The 12,623-nt window shown below is 38.8% G+C and overlaps 1 protein-coding gene across 1 annotated transcript; it reads left to right on the top strand.

The window, feature by feature from the left end:
• Nucleotides 1–10,367: 10,367 nt before the first annotated feature.
• On the top strand, nucleotides 10,368–11,306 carry LOC123602689 (olfactory receptor 5M8). The gene has a single exon (XM_045487153.1). The coding sequence runs from the start codon at nucleotides 10,371–10,373 to the stop codon at nucleotides 11,304–11,306; it is 936 nt and encodes a 311-aa protein (XP_045343109.1). The 5' UTR covers nucleotides 10,368–10,370.
• The last annotated feature ends 1,317 nt before the right edge of the window (nucleotides 11,307–12,623 follow it).

The following is a 12,623-nucleotide window of genomic DNA, read 5'->3' as shown; positions in this document are numbered from 1 at the left end:
GGCAATGGCTCCTAAATTCTCACTCTACATCTTTGCAAGTTAATTCTGAACTTTCTTTTAATTTATTGAACAGATTTAAGCAACACAGTGATGGAGGAACCTATGTGAAAATAGAGAATATTTACCACACTTCCTTAAGGATCAATAATTACAGGGTATTTTACACTTTGCTTCCCACCTATCTAAGAGATCACGAATTCAACTGGTACGGTGTTAAAGGAAGTCTGATCCATGTGTACTTAAAAAAAAATAAACAAATGGTCCAGGGAAAGATATGGCTTTAAGTCTAACATTTTTCTTCATATATCATATATTTCCTGACATCTGAAGAAAGTTTAGATTTTCACACCCACACACATATACACACACGAGGGAGAGAAGGAAATAACAATGCTCACCAAAGTTCAAGTACTGTTTTAATGTATGTTGTTTCACTTAATCTGCCCACTAATATTATGATTACAGAATTGTTATTCCCATGTTATTTATTTTTAAATTTCTAAATGTTTATTTAGTTTTGAGAGAGAGAGAGAGAGAGAGGGAGAGAAAGAGAGATGGAGTGTGAGTCGGGGAGAGGTAGAGAGAGAGGGAGACACAATCCAAAACAGGCTCCGAGCTGTCAGCACAGAGCCCGATGTGGAACCTTGAGATCATTACGTGAGTCAAAGTCGGACTTTTAACCGACTGAGCCACCCAGGCGCTGTTATCCCCATTTTAAAGATGAGTAGAGACCCACAGATTAATTGCTTACCGAAAATCACATAGCTGAGAAGCCCAAATGTGTCTGGCTTCAACATTTATCATTTCCTTTTCCTTCTATGACATACATTTTTTTAAAAAATTAAGTAATCTCTACACCCAGTGTGGGGCTTGAAATTACAACCCTGAGATCAAGAGTTGCATGCTCTACCAACTGAGCCAGCCTGGAACACTCCCACCCCTGCTTTTTTCTCAATACTGTTTTTTTTTTTTTTTTTTTTTTGAGAGAGAGAGAGAGAGAGAGGTTGCTCAGACGAGTTGGGAGGAAGGCAGAGGGAGAGAAAGAATCTTAAGCATGCTCCACACCCAGCATGGGGAACTATTCAGGGCTCAATCTCATGACCCTGGGATCATGACCTGAGCAGAACTCCAGTTGGATGCTCTCTTTTCTCACTACAGGTTTTTGAAGGGGAAAGTCATGTAAGAAGCAAAACTATCATTTTCTGTATCCTCAAAATATTGTTGATCAGGTAATTGACAGCTGAATGCACACTGAATAATATAATCTACTATGAAAAGACATCCTATTTTATAAGGTATAGACAAATTCAATCAGTTCAATAAAGTGAGCTTTGTAGACAGACCCTGATTCCATCGTTTATCAGCTAAATTAATAGTTAAGAACATAAACTTTGGAATCAGACTTAGTGAGCGAGTTACTTAGCCTCTCTGCCTCATTTTCTCCTCTGTAAGATAAATGTATATGGTATTTTCTCATAAAGAACCTGCATAAAAAAATGGATTAATATATTTGTTGTACACTTGAAACTAAGGTAACATTGTGTGTCAACTATACTCAGATAAAAACATTTTAAAAATACCTATAAAGTACTTAGTACAATGCATGATACATAATATTCACTCAATAAAAGTGAACTGATTTTTATTATTATTTAAAAAAAATTTTTTAACATTTATTTATTTTTGAGACAGAGAGAGACAGAGCATGAATGGGGGAGGGGCAGAGAGAGAGAGAGGGAGACACAAAATCCGAAGCAGGCTCCAGGGTCTGAGCCATCAGCCCAGAGCCCGACGCGGGGCTTGAACTCACGGACCGCGAGATGACGACCTGAGCTGAAGTCGGACGCTTAACCGACTGAGCCACCCAGGAGCCCCTGATTTTTATTATTAACTATAAAGTTACTTTACCTATTCAAGACTTTGTTTCCTCTCATAGCTTTCTGTATTTTTCTGTTATTACATTTATCATTCTTTATATACACGACCCTTATAGTTTTGGTTAATTAATTAACGTCTGTGTTCTCCATAATCTTGTAAATGCCACAAAGTCAGATATAAAATTTGAAAGCAGTTATTTTTCTATTGCTTAGCCTGGTACATAGTCTATGCTCCCTTAAGAGCCAAATAGGTAATAAACAGATGATAGATAGATAGATATTAGCGAATGTTTACAAATTGGAAATTACATTAGTTGTATAAGGTGATGGGAATTGGAACACATATGAGGTGCACTGATGGAATCTTAATTGTGTATAATTTATTCACGCATAATTGGTCTATTTTTATTTTCTTAAACAGAATTTCTCTTGAAATGTTCAGGGTAAATCAGACGAGAAGGAAGAAATTTAGCTTCCTGAGGTTGACCAGTTGTCCAGTGTTGCCAACTGTTCTTTGTCTTGTCTTGTCTTGTCTATTTGTGTCTCTTTCTTGTGGAAAACTTGAGCCTAACTCTGTGGATCACCTGCTCATACCATTTTTCACCCATCTGCCAACGCCACACATTTTGGTTAATTTTTTTTTTGTTGAAAAAGTCTTGTCGTTGATCAATTTATTTGAACAGTGTCACCTTGGTCACATGATCACCTTGGTGTTAACTCAATGTTTTGTCCCTGATGCTGTCTGTGACAATCCCACCCATATGACCCGACCATTTGCTTTTCACGTAGTTAACGATATTGGGTCCAAAGTGTTCTGTTACGTGGCGGCCATTGCCTGTATGTTAGATTTCATACAGAGTTGTGTCACATCAGACTTGTTTTCTCAAGAGCTGGCCACATGGAACATTATCATCACATCCTGCCACTCTGGAGCTACTGTAACAGTAAAAATTAGATTTTACCATAAATCATATGGAGACTCCAGAACATGCTTAGGAGTATATGGGAGTGTCAAGTTTTCACTTTTGCCAACAAATTTTCAATCTTTCCAGTCATTGTCAACCACATAAACCTCTCTGTTTTTGAATCTAATCTTACGAATGTAGTTGGGTAATGACACCTCCTCGAAAAAATGAGTAGCAAAATTAAAACAGTGTCTCTCTTATATGTCATGACTCTTGTTTTGAACCACCAAATAAGAAAGAGCAAGAGAAAGAATATGATATTTGAAAATATGATGAAATTACTACATAAATCTGTTATTCATAGCTTGAAAAATCACCAGATGAATAATTTGAAAGACTTATATTGATTATGTTATTATGTAATGTAAAAGCCATGTTTTCTTTAAAAAATTAAGAAAAAACATGCTTTTTTTTTGGTTTGCCTTTCTTGAGAGAAAGTGGTTCCTTATACGAATAACATAATTGGGGCGCCTGGGTGGCTCAGTCGGTTAAGCGTCCAACTTCAGCTCAGGTCATGATCTCACAGTTTGTGGGTTCAAGCCCTACATCAGGCTTTATGCGGACAGCTCAGAGCCTGAAGCCTGCTTCAGATTCTGCGTCTCCCTCTCTCTCTGCCCTTCCCCTGCTCTCACTCTGTCTGTCTCCCTGTCTCTTTCTCTCTCTCAAAATAAATAAACATTTAAATTTTTTAAATAAATGCATACATACAGAATAAAAATTTTGTAAAGTAAGTGTCCGAATAATGTCCAATCAAGAGTCAAGAATGGTAGCTAGGTGGGGCGCCTGGGTGGCGCAGTCGGTTAAGCGTCCGACTTCAGCCAGTTCATGATCTCGCGGTCCGTGAGTTCGAGCCCCACGTCAGGCTCTGGGCTGATGGCTCAGAGCCTGGAGCCTGTTTCCGATTCTGTGTCTCCCTCTCTCTCTGCCCCTCCCCCGTTCATGCTCTGTCTCTCTCTGTCCCAAAAATAAATAAACGTTGAAAAAAAAAAAAAAAAAGAATGGTAGCTAGGTAAGTGACTTACTCCAAATCTTTGGCTTTGAAGACTGATTCCTCTCTTTATAAATCTTTTCTGCCTCATATCCTACAAGTATGTGTCCAGTGGCATTTTCATTGTTGAATTAATTTTCATGAATGTTAAGGAACACTTAAGAAATAATGTGATGCTCTGATGAATGAGCTTAAGAACTCAGAACGCATGTAAAAGTATCCATTGAATTGGGGATTGTAATACATTTAAAATCTTTGCTTGTTCTGAGGATCTTGAGTTGGGAGATCTATTATAATAAAATGATTTTTTTTTCCTAAGACTTGCTCTATTTAATGACCTTAATGACAGCCGGTTTCACAGAGGCAAGACTATGTTGAGGACAAATTGTCTCTTGCTTAACTGACAGAAATATCTTTGTATGTTTGTGGCCACATGTTCATTTAACTCAGCTCAACACGAAGTTTTTAAGGTCTATCAAAGGCAAGGCACCTAGGTTTTAAAAGTAATTAAACATATACCCAGTGCCTATGAAGAGTAGTATTTATGGAGAAAATTCCACAACTATTTTACCAGAGGACTTGCTTGGGTAAGAGAAACAGTTGAAGTATTTGTTTTTAATTGTTTTCTGGGCACCAAGGAAAAAAAATATTAATTTTGCTTAAGGCTTTCGAGGTAGTTCTCCCAGAGGAAGTAATCGTTGAGCTGAGCTTTGCAAGTTGAATGGAATTTCAAAGGGCAAAGGATGAAGGAAAGGCGCTTTCTGAAGAAGGAATCAACTGATCCAGAAGAATAACTTGGTTGTGCCTGGGACACCAATCACAGAGAGGAAAATGGGAAAAGATGATACTGAATAGCAAACTGGATCAGATGAGGAGAGAAGAAAAGTTTTGCTAACATACTTAGATCTAATTTGGTGTAGATGGAGAACCATGAACACTTCTTAACCTGAGTAGTGGTATGAAGGGAATATAACTTCTTTTTTTTTTAATTTTTTAATGTTTATTTATTTTTGAGACAGAGAAAGACAGAGAATGAACGGGGGAGGGTCAGAGAGAGAGGGAGACACAGAATCCGAAGCAAGCTCCAGACTCTACGCTGTTGTCATAGAGCCCAACGCGGGGCTCGAACTCACAGACCGTGAGATCATGACCTGAGCCGAAGTCGGATGCTCAACCAACTGAGCCACCCAGGTGCCCCTATACTCATACATTTTAAAGATGAAGGAATCAAAAGAAGGTAACTCTCCTGGCACTAAAGGGCCAGCCTGTGTAAAAAAAAAAAAAATTCCTGTGTGAAACTAAGCCCACTTTACTTGATTCTCTTTCTAGCTAAATGTGGTAATACATTTTTATTAGAAAATGCTTCCTGAAACTAGAAAACATGGGAAGTTTTGAGGTATTCTTATAGATGTTTAATCTGTTCATAAAGTGAGATGATGTTTAATCCACTTCATGAGATGAGATGAACTGTGAGGAAAACCGTGAATGTTAGTGGCTAAAGACAAATTTGTAGTCAGAACTGCTTTCTCTTCTTAGTAGGTCTTTGATTTTTAGAAAAGTGATTGTCTTTTCTAAGGCCCAGTTCCTTCAACTGTAAAATGGGTTTAAGAATATTAACTCGAGGGGCACCTGGGTGGCTCAGTCGGTTGAGCATCTGACTTTGGGCTCAAGTCATGATCTCACGGTCTGTGAGTTCGAGCCCCATGTGGGGCTCTATACTGACAGCTCAGAGCCTGCTTCAGATTCTGTGTCTCTCCCTCTCTCTGCCCCTCCCCTGCTTGCACTCTGTCTCTCTCTCAAAAATAAATAAACATGAAAAAAATTTTTTTAAATAATATTAGCCTGAGATTTTTAAGTGAGTTTTTGACAAAATCTTATATGAAAAAAGGAGTTCAGTATGTCAAATTTAATGAAGGTTAGGTACTTTATTAATCAAATATATTAAAAACCCTTAACCACTAAGAAATTCAACAGCTGTACAAAGTACACCATGGCCTAGAAAAATAAGGAGTTGGAAACACTGTCAATCATGTGGATAATGTAGGGGTCTCCAATTGCTTTCATTTCCTCTTGGCCTTTTCTAAAAACAAAACAATAGAAAACAAGTAAAATAAAGGACTAAAATACTCCCCTTTTAAAAAAAAAGTTTTTAATTTTTTTTTAACGTTTATTTATTTTTGAGAGAGCACAAACAGGGGAGGGACAGAGAGAGAGGGACACATAGACTCCGAAGGAGCTCCAGGCTCTGAGCTGTCAGCAAAAAGGCCAACGCGGGGCTTGAACCCATGAACGGTGAGACCATGACCTGAGCAGAAGTCGGACACTTAACCAACTTAACCACCCAGTCACTCGTAAAATACGATCCCTTTTTATCAAGTGAATGTATGATCACTGCAATAATACTATATGGTAGAGTTTGCTTGTGTCACGTTGGTGGACTAGTGAAATAGAAATTCTTTAAGGGGGTGCGTGGGTGGCTCAGTTGGTAAAGCATCCGACTTCGGCTCAGGTCATGATCTCGCGGCTTGTGAGTTCGAGTCCTGCGTCGGGCTCTGTGCTGACAGCTCAGAGCCTGGAGCCTGCCTCAGATTCTGTGGCTCCCCCTCTCTCTGCCCTCCCATGCTCATGCTCTGTCTGTCTATGTCTCTCAATAATAAATAAATGGTTTTTTTTCAACGTTTATTTATTTTTGGGACAGAGAGAGAGCATGAACGGGGGAGGGGCAGAGAGAGAGGGAGACACACAATCGGAAACAGGCTCCAGGCTCTGAGCCATCAGCCCAGAGCCTGACTCGGGGCTCGAACTCACGGACCGTGAGATTGTGACCTGGCTGAAGTCAGACGCTTAACCGACTGCGCCACCCAGGCGCCCCAAATGTTTTTTTTTTTAAAAGAAAGAAATTCTTTAGAATGCAGCTCTTTCTGCTGAGTGATGGAGGCAGTGAGGGGGATGGGCCCAGCAAGGCATGGCAAGCAGTCAGTAAGATCATTACTGACAGAGATGAAGAAGACACAGGAGAGAAGTTTAAGCCATCCCTAATTCCCATGTTAACAGTTCTTAAGCTGTGTCTTCAGGAAAGTTTTAATTGACAGAATTGATTGCTTCATCTTGATTTAATACCATAGGGAAAAATAATCACCCTTATAAACACAAGCAACAATTTCCCTCACTGATTTTTGAAGGTGCATTGGTTTTCCTACTTCCTTATAGGTAGGGCTGTCTATTTTGTGTGTTAGGAATGAGCCAAGGTGTTACTATGTATACGTGGAATCCAATTTCTTATTTGGTAGGAATCGATGTGTGGTTGGAAATGGGTACATGGCTACCTAGACAAAAATCAGAGCCGGTCATATGACCAACACCAATGCTCATAATCTGGGTATTTTTTATTCTTCTAAATATTAAACAAAGGGAAGGTAGACGCTACGAATTTCTTGTGATAGTTTTATATGCCTCACACATGGTCAGATATCTACATACACTGTAAGTTTTAAACTCGTCAGAGAAAAATCCTGCAGCAACATTTTAAATGTGAGAAAACTGAGACTTATGAAGGTCAAGATATCTGTAATCACCGAGCTAATGGGCCAGCACAGTTGTACTTTTTCATATCGAATCTGCTAGTTGCAAAACCTGCGAGATGAACACAAGTATTAAGGATACTGGAAACATTTTAGCGCAAAATAATTTTTAAAGGTTTGCAAAGCATAAATATACCTTAGGTTATTTTTAAGGAAGGCAGAAGGAAAGAAAAGGGCATGAGCACACAGAAGGGTGCAACATGATGTTTCAGTGCTCTCTAGGAGGAGATAAGAAAAAGATCTTGAGACACCCCATCCATCTACTAAATAACAATTTTTGGACAGATGATGGTTCCTATTATACAGAAAGCTTTTTAGTTTTTCAAAACATCTTAGTTTGTTCACTAGGCAACAATTGGTCTAGAGCTGAGCTAGAGGATAAGAGCCAGCAAAAGGTGAATTGCTCAGGATAATATGGAGTTCTTGAGGTCATTCCAGGAAAGAAGAGATAAAGGTGAGAAATACTAGTGGGTAAGAAAACAAAAACAAAAACGAAACACAAACAAACAAACAAACAAACAAACAAAAACAGAGATATGTTTTTTTTCAACGTTTATTCATTTTTGGGACAGAGAGAGACAGAGCATGAAAAAAACAGAGATATGTTATGAAGCTGGGGATTAAGTGCTATAAAATAGCCCCTGGAAAAATGCTCTGTGGTTAGGGTAGAGGAGGAGAATTTAAAGAATAAATATGACTAATGGTTAAATTTTATTTTTAAACCATTTTTGTATTATCTCTCCCCCGCATTACAGAGAGTTGCAGTGTGTGTGTGTGTGTGTGTGTGTGTGTGTGTGAACATAGAATGGATGGAAAAAGGTTTACGGCATGTTTAAAAGGTCTCAAGAGGATTATGCTGCGATTATTTAAACACTGTCATCACAATTTTTAAGTCATAACTTTGTCTTTGGGAATAATCTCTGAGGAATTAATTAAATTCTAACTAATAATCATCACTGCAGAGTTTTATCTGACATAGATAAAACTTTCTTCTTTTCAAGAGGAACCTTCTTGACTGAGTGGGAAATAAAATCCAAGATTACATATATCTTTGTCTGGGGATCTATATTTCTCTTCTAGTTATAGCTTAATCACTAGATTTTTTTTTAAGGTGGAAGGGAGAATTTTTTTAATGAATTAGGATCAAACTAGCAATGATTGAGATTCCATCTCATGAGGGGTTTGTGCTTGTCACAAATTAAAAAAAAAAATTAGTGTTTATTTAATTTTGAGAGAGAGAGAGAATGAGCGAGCATGAGTGGGGAAGGGGCAGAGAGAGAGGGAGACACAGAATCAGAAGCAGGCTCCCGGCTCTGAGCTGCCAGCACAGAGCCTGAGTGGGGCTCAGACCCACACACTGTGAGATCATGGCCTGGGCCGAAGTCGGCCGCTTAACTACTGAGCCACCCAGGTGCCCCATGTGTTTGTCGCAGATTTTAACTGTTTGGCCCACCAAGAGTATTGATTCTAGATTGCCTGTATCTTGAAAACCTATAGGAAAGAAGCCATGGTAAAGGCAAATCTGAAGATCAGGACGAGTTCTACAGAGACTTACAGCCATCCTGGAAGTTTAGATTAGTTGGATAATGATTTCCCTTCCCGCAAGGGCGAAACAAAACAATAGTTAAGTTAGAAGTTTACTTCTCTTTCATATAAAGTTCTGAGCTGGTATGTCGGTTCAGCTCCGTCAACGATTCAGTCGTTGTGACTTACTCACTTTTCTGCCAGCTCATCCCTGTGATCCAAGGTAGCATCGCACTGTGTCCACAGGAGCTGCCAGCGGGAGGCAGAAAGGAGGGAGGGAAGGGCTAGCCTATGGTGTAAGGGGATGGCGAACAATTGCACACTTCTCTTTCATCACATTCTCTTGCCTACGATCTGCTCTTTGAGCGTAGAAAATGTAGTCTGAGAATAAACAACGAGAAGGGAAGTTTTGCGGTTGTTTTGCTTGTTTTGTCTTAGCACGGTTGCATAAAGATCAACTATGGCTCCTAGAAGTAACTGACATGGGTGTGGGGTGGGTACTGCTGCCGCCCAGGCTTTGTCAAATCTGTCTGTGGCTCGGGGCTCTCGTTTTGCTCTCCCGTCTGTTTTCTCAAACGTAGACGAACATACCGGACCAAGTCATTCTCTGGTCCAGTTCAGATCTGATGGACTGAAAAATTAGCCTCTCCAAACCTATCGGATTGCCTGTAAAAATGCTAAAAGACTTTTTGAAAGCTTGCCTGCGCGTTATGTCAGTAACCACACGTGGTAAAACATTTTATCATCACTCAGCTTTTCAAAGGTTTCTCTTTCCTTCCATCTTTCCCTCCAGCTAGAATCTAGTCATTCTAAAATGGGAAGTGTCGATTTCTTCTATCTTACAAAGAATGAATGAAGAGGCATATTTAAATTTAGCCCTTAGTTATCTTTTACAAAGAACCTAAGGACTTGAGGCGGCATCGTCAGGAAAAATAATTGCTATCAGGAAAAGAACTGCTGCTACAAAGTTCTTAACCACTAATTATATTATTGGGTATATTCATTTAGATACGTGGTAGATGCTTGTTTATTGGCATTGGTTAGCAAAATCTGGGATGAAAAAAAATTGATGTGAAGTGAAGTAAAATATTGAAAACAGACAAAGTAGAAATGCAGATGGGTAAGAAATGTCTTGACAGAAACCAAAAAGGTAAATGGACAAAGAGAAACAAGAGGGATATTTATCAAAGAAAAAGACTTAAAGACCGCTAGTGACTGGGACCCGGAGGTTTAAGTGTGTTTGCTAACATTTAATTGGATACTGTTTCAATTAAACCACTATTTCTAGTGTCTCCTGGGGCCAAAAGTCATAGAAAGGGAGAGAAAAAGCATGTAAAAAAATCCAAAATGTCGTTCTAAGAAAATATTATTTTTTTTTACCTTTAAAAAACGTTCTGTACTGACCCAAAGTTCTCATGTCCCGTTGAAGGAAATTATGAGAAGAAATTTCACCTCAGTGAATGAATTCATTCTTCTTGGACTGACCAGTCACCTGGAATTACAGATTCTCCTCTTCCTGCTGTTTCTGGCCATTTACACGGCCACAGTCGCAGGGAATCTTGGCATGATTGTACTCATCCAGGTCAATGCCCGGCTGCACAAACCCATGTACTTTTTTCTGAGCCACTTATCCTTTGTGGATCTGTGTTTCTCTTCCAATGTGACTCCAAAGATGCTGGAGATTTTCGTGTCGGAGAAGAAAACTATTTCTTACCCTGCATGTCTGGTGCAGTGTTACTTTTTTATTGCCTTGGTCCACGTGGAGATCTACATCCTGGCTGTGATGGCCTTTGATCGGTACATGGCCATCTGCAACCCTCTGCTTTATGGCAGCAAGATGTCCAAGAGTGTGTGCACATCCCTCATCACCGGGCCTTATGTGTATGGAGCGCTCACTGGCCTCATGGAAACCATGTGGACTTACAACCTAGCCTTCTGTGGCCCCAATGAAATTAACCACTTCTACTGTGCTGACCCACCACTGATTAAGCTGGCTTGTTCTGACACTTCCAACAAAGAGCTGTCCATGTTTGTTGTGGCTGGATGTAACCTCTCCTTTTCTCTCCTCATCATCCTGATTTCCTACCTTTATATTTTTCCTGCTATCCTGAGGATTCGTTCCACAGAAGGCAGGCACAAAGCTTTTTCCACCTGTGGCTCCCATCTGATAGCTGTCACCATATTCTATGCAACTCTTTTCTTCATGTATCTTAGACCCCCTTCAAAGGAATCTGTGGAACAGGGAAAAATGGTTGCTGTATTTTATACAACGGTAATTCCCATGTTGAACCCCATGATTTATAGCCTTAGGAATAAAGACGTGAAAGAGGCATTAACCAAAGAGTTGATAAGAAAAAAAAGATTTTCTTAAGAGCTATCACTATTCTTTGGGGTCCCAATTCTTTCTCAACCTTTTTTTCTGAAGTTACAGGATGGAATTGATGATGGAATGAGAAATAGGGTACAGCAAAGGGGGAACATTACATTTTCAACAGTTTTAATAATTTTTTAAAAGTCCAAGCACAAATAGTACAATTTCCATGACAAAAGTCTGTGTGTTTGTACTTGCCATTCATTTTTCTTACTAGTTATTTCAATTTCTTTGCTTTATTGTACACATGGTAGCATTACATATCTCTGTTTTGGATTTAGGTAGAAGGGTGTGACTATTTCTGGACCATGAGTTTTATTAGAATTTATTAGAATTCATATGTGGCCCTTCTCAGTTGAGCATTCAATTGTGAGAAAATCTTTCAGCGGTTTTGTTTTGTTTTGTTTTGTTTTGTTTTGTTTGCCAGGGTGACCAGCAATATTTACAATGTAAGTTTTAAACATGGGTTCTTGAGTGAGGAAACACGGAAAGTGCCCTCCACCAACTCACAACAGAAATACAGAATGGGTGTGAAGTTCCCTTTGTTATAAGCTACTATATTATATTGAATTGCTTGTTACAATGTCAACAAGTAGCCTCGTCTTACAGATACAATATTAATTACACAAAATTCAAACTCGTGAATGCATAAAATAAATCACATTTGAGATTTTATTTTTCTAGGATTTTCTGTTTTTACATATACGCATGTTTGTAGTTAAAATTATTGTAATTATTGTTTAAAATTACTCATATAAAGCATATATGCTTTTTTAAAAGTCAAATAATATTATAGGGTTATATGAATTCCTGTGTTACTTCCTCCTCACCCCATCTTCCCATAGACAACATCATCTTGTTATTTTATATGGTAACTTATTTTAAATTATATGTTTATATGGCTATTTTTATTGATTTTTGAACGCACATACAATTCACTGGCATCTTTTTACTAAAGATAAAGTATTAAAAGTCTTCCACCAAACACAGCATCCCTATCAGTTCTGTCTCCTCATATTTATAACAGGGTCACATTTGAATTTTTCTTAAATTGATATTTTATTGTTAAAATACTACAAATACAGGGTGTCTGGGTGGCTCAGTCGGTTAAGTGTCCGACTTTGGCTCAGATCATGATCTCAGGGTTTGTGAGTTTGAGCCCCATATGGGACTCTGTGCTGACAGCTCAGAGCCTGGCACCTGCTTCGGATTCTGTGTCTCCCTCTCTGCCCCTCCCATGCTCGTGCTCTGTCTCTCTCTCAAAAACAAATAAACATTAAAAAATATAAAATACTACAAATATGTTATTAGTAATAC

This window comes from Leopardus geoffroyi, chromosome D1, assembly GCF_018350155.1.
Source record: "Leopardus geoffroyi isolate Oge1 chromosome D1, O.geoffroyi_Oge1_pat1.0, whole genome shotgun sequence".
Taxonomy (NCBI): domain Eukaryota; kingdom Metazoa; phylum Chordata; class Mammalia; order Carnivora; family Felidae; genus Leopardus; species Leopardus geoffroyi.
Note: the sequence above shows the minus strand (reverse complement) of the source record. Positions and strands in the feature narration are given on the sequence as shown.